This window comes from Corapipo altera, unplaced genomic scaffold (genome assembly GCF_003945725.1).
Source record: "Corapipo altera isolate COAL_440 unplaced genomic scaffold, ASM394572v1 22b, whole genome shotgun sequence".
Taxonomy (NCBI): domain Eukaryota; kingdom Metazoa; phylum Chordata; class Aves; order Passeriformes; family Pipridae; genus Corapipo; species Corapipo altera.
The window spans coordinates 3659261-3678742 of NW_020884876.1; the positions used below are offsets into that span (position 1 = coordinate 3659261).

General features: G+C 35.5%; 1 protein-coding gene across 3 annotated transcripts in view; it reads right to left on the bottom strand.

Annotated features, from left to right (window-relative positions):
- DLC1 (DLC1 Rho GTPase activating protein) overlaps nucleotides 1–19482 on the bottom strand; it is a 261325-nt gene that overhangs the window by 150997 nt on the left and 90846 nt on the right. For all 3 annotated transcript variants that reach the window (XM_027635751.1, XM_027635750.1, XM_027635749.1), the window contains exon 4: nucleotides 17865–18005. In XM_027635751.1, coding sequence (XP_027491552.1) covers nucleotides 17865–18005 — 141 coding nt within the window. The remainder of the gene's footprint in view (nucleotides 1–17864; nucleotides 18006–19482) is intronic.

The window sequence follows — 19482 nt, forward strand, 5'->3', positions numbered from 1 at the left end:
CACAAAAGTGTTTTAAGTGGTGACAACATTATTTGTATGACTGAAGCACTCAAAAGCCACAGACTTGGACCACAACCTCATTGTGCAAGATCCTGTGTAAACAGGGCAGAAGAATTACCCATACACCAGAAGGAATGTAACCAGTATAAAGCAAGAACCCTCATGCAGACTGATGTGGGAGTACAAGGAAAATGGTAATTTGTGTCATATAAATAATGTTTTAAGTAGTCTGGGAACACAGGAATCTTGACTGATACAAAATTTTTTCAGATACCTCAGCAAAACAGTACAATACAGAAAGCACTTGGAATAGTTAATGAAATAGCTTTATTAATGTACGTGAGGAGGGTCCTTATGAGGAAAAGGGGGAAGGATTCCAGTATCCTGTGTTTCAGCTTTTCCCACAATTGTGAATGCTACACTGTAAGTACTTTTCTGAAGTACAGTCCTAAACATTACAGAACGTAGAATATTTTTATCTAGAATATCTTGTCTTTTTTTCTTCATGAACTGTTTAATCTTTTCATTTGTAGTGCAACAGGAACTGTTGTTATCCTTTCCTTTTCCTCACTTCCAGTTTTCTCTCAAAGAGGATCATCCAGTTCTGAAAATTCCCAAACACTCAGCCCCTGCAGCACACAGCTGCTCCAGGGGTCAATATGCCCTTATGCCTCCACTCTCTTTTGCTGCTTTCCTAACTTGAAAGGATTATGAGAAATACCGACAATTCTGGAGCTTTTGAAGACAGTGGAAGAATTTTCAAAATTTTTTTATGCAATTTATGTACTTGATGAGCTATACTCAAATATCTTTCAGGAATGAGATATTTTCTTAAGTTCTATCACTGTCATAAAGATTATTTTTGTAAAAAGTTGTGAACTGTCCAAATATGTACTAAACCTCTTAAAATATACATTAAAGATTTTATTATACCATGAATGGTATCATTGCTAAATTAATTAGTATTCATTAGTAGCTACTACTCCGTATCTTGTCACAGACCATGAGACTGAAGTATGTTTTTTGTCAGTGCATGTTTACATGCTGAATTTGTTGCAAGATTAGAGTGTGAAATGCCAGTTGTTTCTCTACTATCTTTTAACCAATTACTGCACAGCAGTCTGGCATACTCATTGCAATGCAGTTATTGAAGGTAAGGCTAATAGTCAAAGGAGACTTAACAGAAAAAGGGCATTTCTCAACAATGTTGTCCCTATGATTTAACAAATAATGATTTAAAACTTAAATTGTGTAAGTATGTACTTACACTAATATCAATCAATGACAAAACACAGTCCTGAAAGCATACAAGGTATGCTAACTGGAAGGAATCTCTTGCCTGTGTTGTGATTAACTCCACCTACACCATTTGCAAGAGATTAAGGAAGTTTAGAATTAGAAAACACATGCGTTACAGAAGGATGGTAATCCAAAAAAGCATTCTGACAGGCAGACACACATGAAAAGCTGTCCTGGAATTCGTGTATCCACCCTACCAGTAGCCTGGACAGGAGCAGCAGGAGATCTGACTGGACTCACGTTCTGCAAGGCCCTGCAGCAGAACCACTGATGACCCCAAGTGATTAAGGGTCAACAAACTTCAGCCTGAAGCAACTGTTCTATGAACTTTGGCACATTCTGAGTTGGCTCCTGCTGGTTTGTTGCCTTTGGCCCTTATCTTGCAGTTTAGCAACGATTGTGAAATTCTGAATAAAGTTACAAGACAGATCGGTTCTGTCTCAGTGACTGAAGGTCTTGCTCTTCAAATGTTCTTGGTCTTCCAAATTCCTTTGGTAAATAACCTCATCTATCAGCTCAACATTTTCCGATAGCTGTGTCAAAGAACCCATCAGAAAAAAAGAAAAAAAGGAAAAATTTGTATAAATATATATATAAAAAAGGTGTAAATATCATGTGGGGCATGGAAATATTATCAGAGATTCTCTGGGATAGCACTTTGGAAAAACTACCTGCATCCTGTGTGCAGAAATGTCAGCCTGTAATTGAAAGAAACTATGCTTTTAATCTAGTACTGTGTGTTGTTTTCAGATGGATGAAGGGAACAACTGTTTCAGAAAAGTGCAAATATCTTTGGAACATGAAAAGAAAAAGAGGAAAAGGAGAACCCTTTGATTCCCAAATGTCCAAGTTGCTTACAAAAGGGGACTTTATATTAAAAGTCAACTAGACTTCTGAAAATTTTTTTATGCTTTCGAGGCAGAACTCTGGCAGAAATTGTAAGTTCTTCCTACTTAAAAGTGCAAAGAGGAGAACATATAACTCCCTGGACTCCTTTTTATCTTAACAGTGTTTTTTTCTGCCATTTCTGCCAGTGCTGTAACGGAATAGTTAATGAAATAAAGACCTTCAGTGATAGATAATCATCAGTAGATATGTAAATACAAAAGAGTACAGAAGTAATAAACTATTAAGTTTTCCTATGTTTCTTGCAAATAAGCAACTTATTTCAAATGAGAAAAGCTATTTAATGAGACCTATGACATCTTTCAGCATACTTTGAGATGTAAACCTTACCAGATTCAGCTAAATAGTCCTAGTGCTTCTCCCTTGATCTTTACCTGCAAGAAGGTGTTCCTACTTGTTGTGTGTATTTTAACACCCAGTCTTTCTTTCTTTTATCCCTATCCTTCTTCTGAGCAAGCAGGACCAAGTGATAAAATAATCATATGAAGAATTCTGTTCTCCCGCCTTCCTACTTCCTCAGCTGGGGTAATTCCTGGAGCATTTCTCATTCTAGCAAGGAGCTTTGAAAGAGTACTCAGATTAAGGTTTTCAGTATCTACCATCAGATTACTGAATACACAAGTAAGACACTACCAAGATATTTTCAAAAGTAATTCAGAATCTACATACTCTGATTTCCCCTTACTGTATTTCCAAGAAATTATCCACAGGATGCGTTAAACAATGTGAGAAACCTGTCAAAGATTATTTTTTTCCTTTCTTAAGAATATAGAAGTCACAAAACACCCTGAAATCCCTATGCATGTTGAAACATCACTCAACATTGGCAAAACTAGATCTTTCTTGAACTGCTTTTGTATTGGTAAAACACTAAAAGAGGAATCAGAAAAGTTGCATGTTACTGTGTGACAGAGTTCCACAATGAGCCAATACAGTTTGGTTTTAATGGTTTGGAAGCTGGATATGAAATTGACTCTACTATTTTCCGTCATGTTTTTTGCTCTCCACCTTAAGCCTATCACCCCACTGATTCTACAGTCAGATACTGAATTGTTGAACATTTTGTTATTCAGCATATCGACCATGTGAGTTTATGGTGAAAATAAACTCATTGCTCCTGTTTAGCAGAAAACTCTATACCTAATTTCACTTTTTCTAGCTAAACCTGCCAATAGCAGCAAATGCAGAATTTTAACTATTGTAATCTGAAAATTCCTTCAGGCTTCGAAGGGCACCTTGGTCAATCATTTGAGGAGTTTTGAAACTCATCACATTTCAAAAAAATAGTGTATTTAATTCCACATAATCTTGCATTTACTCATTGTTACTTGTAAACTGTGTTGTACACTCCTGGGGCTATAGCACTGCAATATAAAATACTCTGGACTGAGAATGACAGCTTTGTAAAGAAAGTGCTAGCATTCTGCAGGACCACAGATTATTGAGAGATTAATTCCATCAACTACTCTTCTCCCTACTCTGAATGAAACCTTACTTCGTTTTCACATTGCAGTGTTCAGACTCAATGGCCTACAATTCCTCACCAGCTGCCTCTCATGTGCAGTTTTTGTGTCACCTATCAAACTACTATGGGATAATAAACTTCTCTGCCATTCACATACAGATAGCATTGTCTTCCGAGAGTGGGAACCCAAAACTTCAGAATGACTTTGGAAAACCAAAGGATCTCCTAGCTTTTCATCTCAAGCAGTACCCTGCTTGCCTTTCTGTATTCTGTGTGGCAATACTTTGCTACTAATTTCTATGTAATCTATCTGTATTATTTAAAATACTATAATCATATTTCAGTATTTATTGGGTTGTAAGGTACAGGGGATATCTCATTTTGAGTTGCTTGGATTTTACTTCTCTTTTAAAATAGGGATAGTCCAAAAATACCATAAAGGTGGTTCAGTAAAAGAAGGTAAATAAAAAAAAGATTTCAGAGCCCAAGCTATGTTTTAGGGAATAAAAACAGGTAAATAAAAATTTTGCTAATCTCTATATAACACAGAAAGGTTCTTCAGTTAGTTTGAAGAAAATAAAAAGTGGTAACACACTGGAATGTAAAATATCTATTTATAGAAAGCCCAACAAACTAGAATCCTGTGCCATTCAATTAACAATTTACAACACCTTCATTGTATAGTGCAGTGCAGAGAGTAGAAGGCTGTTTCATTTCTGTATTTCCAGACGCGTGTCATTTCCAACCCCATATTTAATAGTGTGTAACTGCCTGAAGGGGAGAGATCAGAATGTGTGGCATGTCTCACTGAGAGGAATTTTGTGCATTAAAAAACCCCAAACCATGCTCTTTCAACTATTAAACAGAGAACTAACCAGATCCCTTGCTTCCACCCCAGCTTTGAAGTCAAAAAAAAAAAAAAGGAAAAAAAAGGAAAGACAAGAAAAAGAAAAAAAGAAAGAAAGTAAGCAGTAAGAGATGGAAGAGTGAGAGACAGAGACAGAAATTGCAAGAGATGGGGAGAAGAAGAGCACAGGAAGAAAAAGTCCATTACAAGAGAGGTATATATAAAGGAGAAAAAGAAATGGTTTTCCATGATGTCACTCACAGCATGTCTGTGTCTGGAAAAGCACTTGAAAAGGCAGACATGGATTTATTCCATTCCAGTAATGCTAACTATTCATGCCACGTTTTCAAACCATATTCCAGAAGTAAAGAATACGATGTACAAGGCATAAAAGAAGATAATTATTTCTTCAGTATCAACAAGCTGATTTGACCAAGCTGATAATCTAGGAATTGTCATTTCCCCTTTATCATTTAGAATCCATATTTTTCCAGTTTCCACCTACTTTGCAATATGTTTCCCCTCCTCCCCACTTTTTGCTGTTTTGTTCTTTTATTTCTCACCCCCTTAAAGAAGCTGATGTAAGGTTTTTTAATTCCTTCTTTACGTGCATGCTTCTACTTTCCTGTGCTCTCCATCTACTGGCAGAAAGATTAAACTGTTGTCACTGCTTTTCTAACTCAAATTCTGTCTCCGTCCCCTCGTTCTATGCTGCTTTATTTGTCTTGGATGCAAGCCTGAAATTCTTTCTTAGTTAAAACACAGGAAATTCTCACCAAAAGGAATATTTACATACTACATTGTTTCTTTCCCTTTTAATACAGCTTTTCTTTCCTGAGGTTTTGCATATTCTCTCTTTAGCTAAATGAACATTATTCCCCTCCCCCCCAAATCACACTTAAAATAACCACAACTGCAAGCAGAGACATGAATTAGGGAGGCTGAATTCAATACTAGCAAGACTGACAGCTTAAACAATTATTAGTGTTGTACTTGTCCCCAAAGGCACTGGTCTTCAGTCCATGGCCTAGAAAACATTGAATACCTATGTTTGCTCTAAGTGCCAATATTCTACCTTGCTCAAGTCACAGGTAGACATGTTGTCCAGTGTTATATTAGAAGAAGAGAAGAAATTCAAATGCTTATAGAAATAGACAAAGCTATGGCTGTACAATCGTTCCAGTGATCTCGCTAGGACTGATCTGGTGAAAGACAGCCATGGACCATGGGGAAGAGAAAGTGTAGTTCGGAGTAGAGTTGGTACCACTTGGTATTAGCAACTGTGATGACTTTAAAACAAGATAAAAAAACAGAATAAAAACCAGAAAGGTGAAAAATTCAAAGAAAATAAAAGAAAAGGAGGAGAAAAAAAAAGAGAGAGAAAGAGAAAACAGAAAGAAGAAACAAAAAACGAAAAAGGAAAAAAAAAGAAAAAGAAGAAAGACAAAAGAGAAGAAACAGGAAAAAGACCACTTTAATGACTCAGGAGTATAGCTAAGCTAAAGTAAATCATAATTTTAAGATAATGTTGATCTTTCCTGTTTTTATATACACAATTCTGCCAAAAGGGATTTACATTTCATAACATCTCAACATGGGCCAAAGTTCCATCAAACACCAAACTTTTGGATATGAATATTAGAAGATTAGTTGAAAACAGTTTTGCAGTAATACTACTTTATAATAAATAGAACAATTCCTGTCTTGTTGGGACAACTTTTTTAGTATTAGTTTAAATGGTCACTAATAGTTATTATCATTATTGGAGACAAACGTGGCAGATATTCAAAGCAGTATGTTTCTGAATAATTTTTTGGCAGCTCAAATGTGATTGCTGTACCTGCAATCATTGTGCATCTCACCTGTTTTTTATGACAGTACTGCATGGGACAGCTGGACAATTCGAATCCCCTCCTTGAATCACACAAAGGAGGAGACAGAAAGCAATTGCAACCCTAGGCCAGCACGACCTTTCAAATGAACTGAAATAACACTATTTTTTCCATCTTCAAAACACTCTGATCTTTCCATTCTCCCGAATTGCTGAGGGGTAAGAAAAGTGTGTGGTGGGTCTCAGTCACAAGATGATTTTTAATATCGGCTATTTGGTTTGACTGCTTCTCTCCCAGTGATCTAATTCCTAGGGAGATGTAATAAGCACTCAAAAAATCTCACAAACAACAGTTTGTTCCTAGCTGAAACTCTTGTGCAACACTGCTGGACTGAGCAAAGTTGCAGCCTTTTGTCACCTATTGGTCTGCTGGCAAAAAGTTCAAGTTTTTTCATAGCTTTAAGGCCCCGTATCCCCAGTTTCCATAAAATCTGCAACCTAGCTTTCTACAGCAAGTCTCCAAGCACCTCTCTTCCTTTCCATTCCTTCATACTGTTCAGCAAGTACCTTTCTGAAATTCCCTTTCTAATGATTCTGAAGGTATCTTGAGTTATTACTGAACAGGATGGAAAGAGTCACAAATGTATGAATATATCTATTTCTGTGGTGTTTTCACACAGGACATTTTCTGCTCAATTAAACACAGTAAGATGATCTTCCACACTGTTTTAAGCAATTACAAGCAAATGCATTAAAAGTCCTTATGCTAGTCTTCTGCATGTGGTGAAATTTATGCTCCAACATATCTTCCAAGTGTTTCCTTTCAGAGAGACAGAATTCTAAAAATAGTGAGATGTACAGATGTAATAACTGATGCAATATATCTCAGTACATTTTTAACAGGAAATTTCAGATTCCTTCTTTTCATCAGAATTTCCCAGTAATGTTTGGAATTTATTAATTGCTACGAAAGGCTCTATCAGACATGAAATAGAGAAGGTAGATTGTCAGTAGGACAAGTTATACTGAGATAAAACTCTATGCAAGAGAAACAGTTTACATGCAAGAGAAATAGCCCATATAAGGGCTTCCATGTCCAGCTGTCAATGGTTCTGAGCATGTCTATGGTTGTATTGGATCAATCTAGACCATTTTTCTCTCCCTGGACCTGTAGTAGATGAGAGAATGTGTATAAAAACATGGAAATCCCAATGACAAGTTGTGATTCTTGAGTCAAATGCAACTCCTCCATCAGGATTTTGTTGAGTGACTGACAGTAAGACTGTGATGATAATGTACAGAAGTTTCCATCTGCTGTTTTGATGGGTTATAAACTTTATCCTAGAAAAATGTCTAGGTACATTTTGAGACCAATTTACTTTTACCTTCCAAAACATCAGGAAGTTTCACAGATTTAACCTTTAAAAAATATTGTCCCTTGTTTTTAAGAAGTAGTGATTACTTCCTGTGTACCTCACCTATACCTATCACCATCTCCTGCAGTGATCACTTTTGCAAACATTAGCTGATATCAAAGCTAATGAAATTCCACTCAGATGTATACACCTCTGAATTGCAGTAATTTAAACAACAAAAAAATCTGTTATTAAAACTCAGTGCTTAATGGACTTTGTTTTTCTTCAAGGAAATAAATTTCTTAAAGCCATTGACATAAGAATGAGTTTAGATATTTAGCAGCAATTTTCCACAGGTTTCTAACTAACAGGGATTTAACAATTTTCCCCATCTTTGCACATGCATGCAACAAGAATCTCATAGTTGAGCTCAGAATTGGAGTTCTTCAATGCAGAAATGCACTATGTAGTTACATACTGACATGGAAAATTTGCAAAGTATTTATAAAAACCCCAAACACAATGATATAAAAAACAAACAGAATGATATAAATGTCAGATAGGTTTTTCTTGGTAGGTGCTGCAAAAGACTTAAAATTTCATACTGACATACAATTAAACATATTTAAGTAACTTCAAGAAAGAAAGGAGAAACTTGGTAAGGATTCAACTCAATCCATATGGAAGAGTACAGAAGACAGATTTAAACTAAACTTATCAGGTAATAAAATTGGAGAACAAATGGGAACATTTCACATAGTGTCTGACATTCAGAACATATTGCTATGGAAAGCAAATCCTAGCAAACTCCCAAAATTCAGACTTGACCAGCTTCGTATCAGCGTTGTTTAAATAAAAAAAATTGCTGATATTCTGACATTCTATAAGACCTACCACAGCTAGAGAAACGGAGCCTTCTCCTATTGATTTCCTATGAGGAAAAGATTTCCTTATAAACAATGTTTTTAATAAGCTTTAAATTTTTTTTTAAAGTGTAAATATACCTAAGTTTACACACAGTGAAATTTTGCTTTCTTCCTTCCCAAGTTAATATCTAATATAGTAGGCTGAATCCCTGTCCTCAACACCACTAGTCTGCAAAATCAGCCTATGTCTGATAAAAGAGTATTTAAGATAGTGTTATCAGCAAGCCCATCTGAAATTTGCTATTTGCTATGTTTTGAAAGTTCTTTAGGCTCTTCGTCTTGAACAAAGGGAATATCAATGTCCACCTACTGTTTCCATCACCATAATATTTAAGCTAACCCTCTAACCTAATGGTTACAAATAGCTTTTAGAAGAAGTCATTTACTTACAATTTTCACTTGGAAGATTCCAGTAAATGAGACAGCATATGAATATCCACAAACCACTAAAAGGAGACAAGGCTGCCAGGAGACTTATCTGGCAGTAAGTATCATGAGAAGCACCTATTTGCTTGCAAGGAGTGCAAATAACTAAACAGGTTATTTTATCCATGCACAACAGATAAAACACCTTTTTTTTCCTACTTGCAAATTGATGTCTGCATATTTCTTTCCTTTTCCGATATAAACATTGCTTTGGGAACTACTTCTAAGTCAATACGCGACTTCGAAATTTTCACTGACAATTTTTTTCCTCAGTCAAAGCATTTGGTTATCAAAGTTACAATGTGTAATTTCTAAATGTCAACTGAAAAATAGACAACCGACTAATAAAACGCGATTTATTTATGCATGGCAATCTTTTTGTTAGATATTCTATAAATGTCAAACCCAAGTCAGTAATATGTTGCATACATCTTCATTAATATCAGTTTTCAAATAGCAAGGACTAAACTATATTATTCGGAATAAGAAACTATGGTAACAAATGCTTTTTGCAATACTTAAGTAATGTTATTTATTTATCTGACACCGAAAGGTATATTTATCATTAAAAATAGCAGTAAATTCACCTAAAAGTAATATCTAAACTTCACAATTTTTCCTAAAAGTTTATACTAATTTCTAGCTTGTTCTTAGAACAAGGTTCAGCTATTCCCTAGATAATCCTGGGATGCATAGCAGTAAATCAGGGGGAGAATCATAAATTGGTGAGATGGTGTTCTTTGCTTCACAGTCATTAGTTTAGAAAGAGTTCTGAAACCCGAAAGAAATGTTCTAAGTAATTAATTCTTTATTATGTATGTATTTTTCCAGAACACCTCTATTCATAAGCTAAATAGAAAATGTCCTTTTATTTCCCCCAGATTCACAGTAATTTTGAGTATGAGCTTGAATTCTTGTATTTCACATTCCAGTTCTTATGATAGTCTTGTGTTCCAGAGACCCTCTTTGCTGAAATTCAGCCTATCATCATTTTTATGCAGATGCTTGACAGTCTTTTAGACCAGGGTATTTGGCAAGACTGAAGTCACAATGTTACCTCAGTGGTACATTGAGACAGTCAAATAATTAACACACAGAATGGTTTGTCTTGACTTTTATAACATGGGGCATTAGCAATTCTTCTGTGCATCACACAGTTGTTTCAAACTATGACTCTCATTTACATCATGAACCCAAATACAAACTTGGGCTACCCTGTTCTGAGTGTCTACAGTAGAATCATAGAGTCATTTGGGTTGGAAAAGACCTCTGAGACCATTGAGTAAAACCATTAACCCAGCACTGCCAAGTCCATCACTAAACCATGTCCCTAATTGCTACATCTACACAAATATCTCCAGGGATGGTGATTTAGTCATTTCTCTGGGCAACATATTCCAATGCTCGACAGCCCTTTTGGTGAAGAAATTTTTTGTAAAATCCAGTCTAAACCATTATTTATTAATCAATGGCATATGAATCAATTCTTTGAAGGTAGTCATAATAGGCATAATGGAAGCTTCACAATGTTTGGGAAAGGTTACTTACGATTTTTCTTTATGTTTTTCTTTATGGTATTCTATGTGTATTTATTAGCCACTGGTCTTGTGGAATGTGTCCCTGGCCATGGCAGGGAGGTTGGAACTAGATGATTTTTAAGGTCCCTTCCAACCCTAACCACTCTATGATTCTAGCTTTAGCAATAGCAAGCACATGTCATTGGGAGGAACATTCCGTGTCCTTATAGTAATTCATTTTGATCATTAAACCTTTTAACTGAGGCACAAAGCATTAATTCTGCAGTCTTGTTGACATAAACACATTTACTCCTATGAGAAAATGGATTTAACTGAATGCACAATGAGGCTAAAGTGAGGCTGAAGTTTGAAATTGTGTAACTTTAGATGATTCACATGACTGATGTTCAGATGATTTGTTCTTAGAGAACTTGGAAAACTCTCTCTCTCTGCATCTGCTTGTGATCATTTAACAACAACACTGATAATTTCCTGCTATTAAACCTTGAGTATTTAAATTTAGGATACATAAAAGGATATTGGTCCTGAGAGTAACACAATAAAATTCCTCCCGTCACAGATTTTAGTTTCCATTTCTCAAATATAGATATAGTATTTCTAATAAACACAATGTTCATGTGCAAGAACATAACAGATTTGATTCCAGGTGTCAGTAAGTCTAATTTACAGTGAATAAGTGGTAATGCAAACCATGGGTTTGGGAATTGTCTTGCCAAAATGTAAACAGGATGTTAGAGAGCCTGAACTGCAATTTCTAGATTCCCTACCACAGTAAAATTAACAAAAATTATAATTCCTTCAGGTTTTGGGTTTTTTGTTTGTTTGTTTGTTTGTTTGTGGTTTTTTGTTTGTTTGGGGGATTTTTTGTTTGTTTTTTCTTTTTGTTCATGCAGAAAAGATGCAAGATGTGTTCACAAATCTGAGCTCATCTTGAGCAATTTTGACCTCTTAGTCTGTTTCATTATAGGCAGACATAACCATAACACATTTGATTAACACATTACATTAATGCATTTGACTAACACATTTAAGTATGATACCTTTAAATATAAACAGAACCTTGCTTACATTTTTGTATTGAACTAATTGAATATTGGCAACTTCAGGTATCATTATTACCTTATTCTTAATTTTTCTTACAGAGAAAATGTTCCCTATTCTCATTCACAAGAGGTTTGAATAAAATGAGAAAAATGAAAACCACTGTGAATTTTGCAAAACAAAGAGAGTGTCTGTCAGGAAGGCTGTGCACTGTATGGTATTTTTCCTCCCAGTATACCAGACTTGATGGTCTCAAACCCACATTCCTCTTACGGTGGTACACATGCAGTTGTGATACTATGTTGTGTCAGTAATTATGTAGCTGGCTGGAAATGAGATATGACTTTTATGAATACCAGCACTTAATACACTTAATGTATAAATAAATTATTGCATGTATGAATATAAAATTCCTAATGTGAAACTTGCATTTTAAGGGAGTCATCTAAAATCTTCCAAGCATCTTCTATTAATTAAGAGCTGAATTTATCCTCTATTATTATAAAACCAAATCTTATTAAGACTAAGTGAAAATTTTTTAGCATTTCTGAAAGTATCCCCATCCACTACAATTTCCTTTAAAACTTCATTATCACAGAAAAATCTCGGCCTTTAGTATCTTATATCTAATAAATATTCAGAATACATCTGAATAAGATGAAAATCTTGTGTAAGTGCCTGATGTCCCCTGCCCAGCGCAGGTCATTTAAAAGAGCTAGACACCAGGTGGCAGCATACGGTGAAAAAAATGTACTTAACATTAGTAACAGCGCAATTAGCGATGTTACTGCTGAAGAAGTCATAAACTTTTGCTTCAGTTTATAAAAATTGGTTATTGTACACAATCAGAATGATATAGGGTTGAAGACAGCGTCAGCAACTCTGCAGAAGGAAGAAAACATGAGGAAAAAAACCTGTGTATAAGCATGGCTGCTACAAACAAGAAGAGACAGAAATGTAAATGAACAACTTGACAGCTTGTAGGAGTGGATTACTCTCATCACAAAAAAAAAAAAAAAAAAGAAAAAAAAAAAGGCTCACCTTTAAGATTTATGGTGCTTAAAAGATTTCACAGAACAAAAAGCTCTGCCATTTCACTTGAAAAAAATAAATACACTTGGGATTAACATAGGAAGATGTACTTAAAACAAAATACTCATTCCTTTGGGGAACAAGCCAGAGTCAAAGAAAATTTTTGAGAAGTTCATGTAACAAATACAGCATAACGCTGCTGTTTTCTTATACATGATTGGCAAATGTAACTTCATGGTAATTTGCTTTCTGTAGGGTGAAATAACAGGCTAATGGAATTCAAGTGAGTATGTGATTGTGTGAAAAGTTACTTTCATGATTGTCTTGCCGTGTTTTCTAAAACGCTTTCTTTTAAACATAGATATGAAAGACAATATTACTTGGTCAGGTCTAGAGAAGTCTTTTCTCATCTTCTGTTCATAAAAATTATCAGTTTTAAAGGAACAATATTTGAATTAATAGTAAGAGTCTTTCTCCCTGATGCCTACTAGAATAACTTCCAGTTTTGCCTGAATGAGTAAAATAAGAATTCAAGGAACACTATAATAGCAGCAAAATTTAGAAAAGTGATATGAGGACTTAGATAAAAAAGTAAAATTTAACATAAAAGTATGATTCAGTCATCAAAATCTTTCAAGTCAAATCACTAAACCTTTCAAATTGCTGACCCATTGTGAAAAATCTGTCAGGACAAATTCACTGACATAGTCTACATGTGTTTGTATACTTCATAGTTCTTTCAATTTACTATAAAGGATAATGCAGTAGAAAATGTAAGCAGTTCAAACCCCTGAAATAATTCTAATAATTCTTCTTTGTGAATATTTAATTCTGAAATAAAGATTTCCTTGTACTTCTCATAAATTTTATCTTCTTTCCTAATTAAAAAACAGTCTAGTAAAGTAGGAAGAAACTTGAATTCTGCTTCTTAATCTACAAGTCTCAAAATCATTCTTCACAAAATGATTTGGCTTTCTTTAAAAAGATCAAATTTTAAAATATAATATGAATCAAAAGCATATGTGAAAGGCTAAATTATTTTAGTACAAGCAAATGAAAAGTTTGCAAATCTGTCATTAAGATAACACAACTGTCCCCATACAGTAACAAGATTTGTGAAAGTGGACTCCTGAGCTCATCCAAGGCTTCACTGATACTAGTAGCCACGCCTAAAACCCATTCTAATGCTCAGCCAAACTAGGAAATTTTATACTTTCAGGCATAACTGGTTCTTAAACCACCTTGAGAATTGAATGTATCTTAAATGAGTCATTATAGCTAATCTGAAAAACAATCTTCTCCTAGGTACCAGCTATTTTGGTGATAATAGATGCTTGATTACCTTTGCACAGTGTGATTAAGGTTAAATTGGACACTGTTGAAGCAGGAGGGACAAGACTGCCAAGAAAAGCAGTAGAAAATAATCATGGCTTTTTTTTCTTTCACCTGAACAGAAAATAAATAGGCTTTGCAGAGCAGATGTTCAAGGACAAAAATTTGGCTACAACTTTAAGGCCTTAGTTGCTATTGTCCTTTTGCCAATTTTTTTGTATAGAGGAAGGTAAAAAAACCCAGACTGTATAAAAAAGTCTTAATATACTAAAATCTTTGTCTATTTGGGAGACTGACTAACAAAACCCCAGAACACAGAGATGTGTTAATGATAGAAGCATGAACATTTTTTACTCTGCAAACATAAGCAATATAAGGGTGCCAAAAACATTTCTTATTATCCCATCCTAAATTACGTGAGAAATGTACCTGTTCAGTCATGCGAAACCTTATTTCACAAGGGTTGTCCATATGTGCACCTTGCCAAACATGTACAGTTTGTGGATCAAGGACTCTACTGATCATATGATGCTATTTTACCCTGACCATGAAATATAAAAGTGACATCCTCAATTTAGAGTGAAGGCTATTCAGTTGTATGCTTCTCATAATCCCAAAAATACCAGATACATTGGCATATCAAAGATTTTCATGTTGCACCCTGCAGAATCATAGAAAAGCCTTTCTAGAATGCTCCTGTTCTTTGTCATGCCCGTATTCAGTAAGAAGTTCTGTGTGTGTGTGTGCATGCATGTGTATGGTTATATATATGGATATGTACTGTCACAGGCATTTACACTGACAAGAATGGATTTGACTATCCATACATGGATTTTCATGAAATGTAAATAACTTGTACATACACTAAATTTTATTTAAAATAATATCTATTATTAATTTACAAAGAAAATTATAATTGATGCTGAATTTTTAAATACAGTTCTTTTTTCACATTTCATAAAATCTGTCCATGAAAATTTAAAACCTCCTGCTTTCCATAAACCAGTGACTGAATCACGTCCACTTGGGTTATCAAACCAAATTCTGCTTAAGGATTTTCCAGCACATTGTGATATTGTTTGAAATTGTTTGGTTTAAATCCATATAAAGCTGGATTAACATGAATGGACACAGCTTGTCTGTACACAGATTTCCTATTTGTGAGCTATATCTTATGTAGTTAATATCATTTACAAGTTCTTTATCAGGGACTAGATCTGAACCCATGTCTCCCTGCCCTGCCTTATTGTTCCCACTCCCCAGGCCTGTACATGATGTTTTGTTTTATCTTTGCAGTCTGATTTTGATGCGTTCAGCAGTTTGCTATAATTTGTTTAAAAATACCACATATCACTCCACAATATAACTAATTGCTGTTGTACTCCTGTTTATATACTATTAATAAACGCAACAAAAGAAGTTATCCTTGGAGACTAAGCATCTGGAATCCTTGAAGATCTGCAGTTGTAAACTCCAAAAAGGGAGTAAAATCTTTGAAACAGTCCATTAGCATTAAAAAGTAGCTTGTTGAGTTTTCAGCGCAGAATAGATTTATTCCTATATCAGCTAGTCTGAGAAAACAAACAAACAAACAAAAAACCCCAACCAAGCAAACAACAACAACAACAACAAAACAGATAAAGAAAAGCAAAAGCAAAACAAAAAAATCCCCCCAAGCTCCCCAAAATTATGAGGACAGCCTGTCTTACAGATAGAATACTATGCTTTTAGGATTTTCAGAGGAGATCGCTACATAGAAATCATCTGTACACAGACATCCCTGAAGTCTGCCCTGGACAGTGTTTCACGGACATGCCATTCAATATACCATTTTGAAACATTCATCCTGAGTAGACCCCAATGCTAAGCATGACAGGAAGAATATGTGAACTTCTTTTCTACTAATATACGTTTGCAATCAAGCAACTAGCGGCAGTCTATCTGGCCATGCAGACCAGATGAACAACACAGGCAGAGACACACAGGACAAGAATGAAAGCTTATTTTCTACTAGCATATTGCAAGAAAACTTATGCTTTCAAATTAAGTTTCACTGCAGGTAGGGAGGCATATGAAGTTTTGAACAGTTGAAGCCACAGCGCACAGAGTACTGTTTGTGCTCAGTTTGTGGATCGGAAGGGTGCACAATCAAAACAATCTGAAAGCCCCAAGGCAAAAGGAGTAAAAAGAACATCTGAGAGGATCTTGTTTTCCCCAATTTGTAGGAGAACTACACTCCAGCAAAAATTATCCACTTTTTTGTACTTATCCAACATACTATAAAAATGAAAAGATGACCTTTGTCTGAACATACTTACTTAAAAGAGCCTATCCCCAAATCCCCATGTAGATCATGGGGAGCTGCAGCCTGCAAAACTTTAGGAGAGAGTTGAGTTTGGAGAAAATTTAACTTCACTTATAAAAAGTTTATAAAATTAAGTAGTAAAACAGTTGCAGATATGTTCATCAGACTAAAAGTCAAACAAATGCTTACTGAAGGTGAATTAACACATAATATCTAAGTGAAAGGAAGTGACTCACACTTCTGCAAAGCCAGGTGCTAAGAGTTCCCTGAATGTTAGTAGAGAAACCTACATTTAAAAGGGATGTTTAACTCCTTAACAAGTGTCTGTGTGCTTCTCAGGATCTGGTAAAACGGTATATCACCTTCTGGCATAACATATGTACTTATTTGAGAATTTGTGCTACATTGTGTGCAGTGACAGAGTGCAGAGCTCTCTGTTTTGCTATAGTTATGCACCAATGATAAATTACAAGGGAATTTATTTTTGTACAAGTGAACAATCCTAAATGTAAATGTTTATTAGAACTTTTGTTGCTGCCTCAATCAAAGGCATTAGTTAACTTGCTATTATTGCAGTGCAGTAAATGACAGTTGGCCTCTATTTTACTTTTTATAGACTTGTTCTAAACATATATATTTATGCTAACCACACTTTTTATTTTAATATTTTATCCCAGAATTTCTGCTGGTCTGGTTACCAGAAGTATTTGAATTTGTGAACAGATGGAGCAGGAGTTGTGCTAAGACTTTTCAGTGTAGGTAAAGCTTAGAAGAGTCTAGATTTCTGTGCTTCTTGAGGCAGTAGAAATGGCAAGTACAAGAGGGAACAAACAGTACACCAGGAGTTTCTAGGACATCCAAGCTTTTTGGCATATGCTGATGGTTGAAGCATTATGAAGAAAGATTCTTCAAAAGATGGAAAAAGGCAAAAGGAAGGAGTCTATATATATGTATCTAGGAATGGGTCTAGAAGGAGGTTCCCTGCCATATCTGAGCTCTCAGGCTGGCCCTTCCTTGCCACTGGGACCTGCAGAAAAGGGTCTGCTTGCTCAGAGTCTTCCCCCCGATCATAAGCATCTGAAACCACTTGCCAAATTTTGCCTTAGAATGACATTCTTCCTTCAGTAGGGTAATAGCTCTGCTTGCAGAACACAACAGTTTAACCTTTCAAGAGGACTAGGGTGACTGAGTTCAGACATCATAAATCAAGCCACATAATTCAATCATCTTTTTCTCTGGCCGCATCCTCCATGAGATTTAGGAAACGTTCCAAGCAATACCACTTCCTAAATGAAATAGCTCCTGTAATTTATTTTCTCATGTAAAAACTCAGCTTATTACAATCATCAGTTGTTAATAGTGGGTTTTTAAATGTGAAACTTCTGGGATTGTTTGCCACTCAAATGGCACTTTGAGACAACCTGCATTATTAGTCCTTTTTTTCTTAGCGTCACACACATTCTGCTGTATCATCCAAGTAATGAATAGTATAATATTTCTTAATTTCACTTCCAAGCTGTAATCATGAGAGAAGTTAAAAAAATATAACCTTTGTACTCACCCCAGCCTTTGGTATAGCTCCAGAGCTGGCTACTGAAGAGGGAGATGCCAGGTCAGGAGTGTGAGTGTTAGGAGATAAGTTTGTTTGTGACTGATTTACTGAAGCAACATCCACTCCACTTTCAGAACCAGATTCAACATCCTGTAAAAAAGTATTGCAAGTCTCTTTAGTAAATGTGAACATGAAATAAAAACGTACTTCTGCTAAATAATGGAAATATTTAGGCAAGCTCACTTAAATACATATGCTTAATTCTCTGTGTAAGAGTAATTCCCCTTACTCATTTCCATTACCTACACATTCATCTGCCGTCCTTTTCAGTGTGGTGATTTCCATTAGCTGCTGTTCTGAAATTATAAATCACTGCTAACATCAAAGCTATAATTCCCATAAATGTTAGAATTCAAGGCAAGAAAAATCAGTTTGGGGCTGCAGAAGTTTGACATTTTCCTCTGATGTTCAGTATTTCCTGTGTTCTCCCACCTTCTGTCTCTGCAGCACTGCAAGCTAGTGAACATCTGTGAGCCATTACACAGCTGAAATGACATCACCCTGCAACAGTTTATACAATTCAGAGGTACAGCTCCCTAGTTTTTTGGAAATAGCAGACCCTTATCAGCCAAATGCTATTTTTGATTAAAATACCCTTACTTTTAATGATACTGATTACATTCCTCTTTTTGGGAATAAAAAGAAGATGTATGGTATGTTTTATTGTTGAGGACGTAAAAATATAGTACATGCTTTATTTACTGCATAGAGTGAGAGCAGGGGATTATACTGCTTGCAGATAAATTGTGACATGTGTGGCAAAGACCTGGCTGTGTGTAGAACCAACCATACACTGTAGGATTGTTAGCTGAAGAGCAGCCTGCTTGAATACAGCTACAGAGTACACAAAAAAACCCCTGAACTATTAACTCCAGACAACTCTGCAGACAAAGCCCCAGTTTCCTAGTGCCAGTTTCCTAGAATAGGTGAAATATGAGGCAGCGACATCTCAGGAGTTCTGCTCCTGAACTGAAAAGATACAGTACCCTTTGATTTATTAATTCCAGTTAAGTCTGTGGTCTGCCAAACTAAAGCTGCCAATTAGACAGGTGTCTCTACACCATGTACACAAGTGTGTGGTTTTCTGAAAACGGTTAGAAATTAGAGACAATGCTGCATTCTAGGTAGGACCATGTATTTGAGTCAGGTATTTCCTGCCAGTTAGTCCTCTGCAATGTGAAGCATTGGGAAATGCAGAAGTATCATAGAAAGGCCTCTGTAGCAGTCAGTTTGGCTACAGTTGCTCTTAGAATTTTCTGCTTAGCAGAACTATGCTGCCACAGTACAGAATCGTGCTCCCTGCCCTGTCACCCATGTTTTTATATCATATTCAAATACTGCGTTACTATAAAATCAATATGAGCCTGAACTCAATAAATAAATGTCCTGAAAACCAGATCTTTTGATCCTCTAATACATAATAATCAAAGGCTCAACAAAACCCTAGAAAATCAGCATATATAGATAGCATATATACCATATTCGATGCAAGCTGTCTTTCTGAATGGTTGCTTTGCTCTGATTATCATGCAGGCTTATTTATACAGATTGCCTCAACTCACTTTAA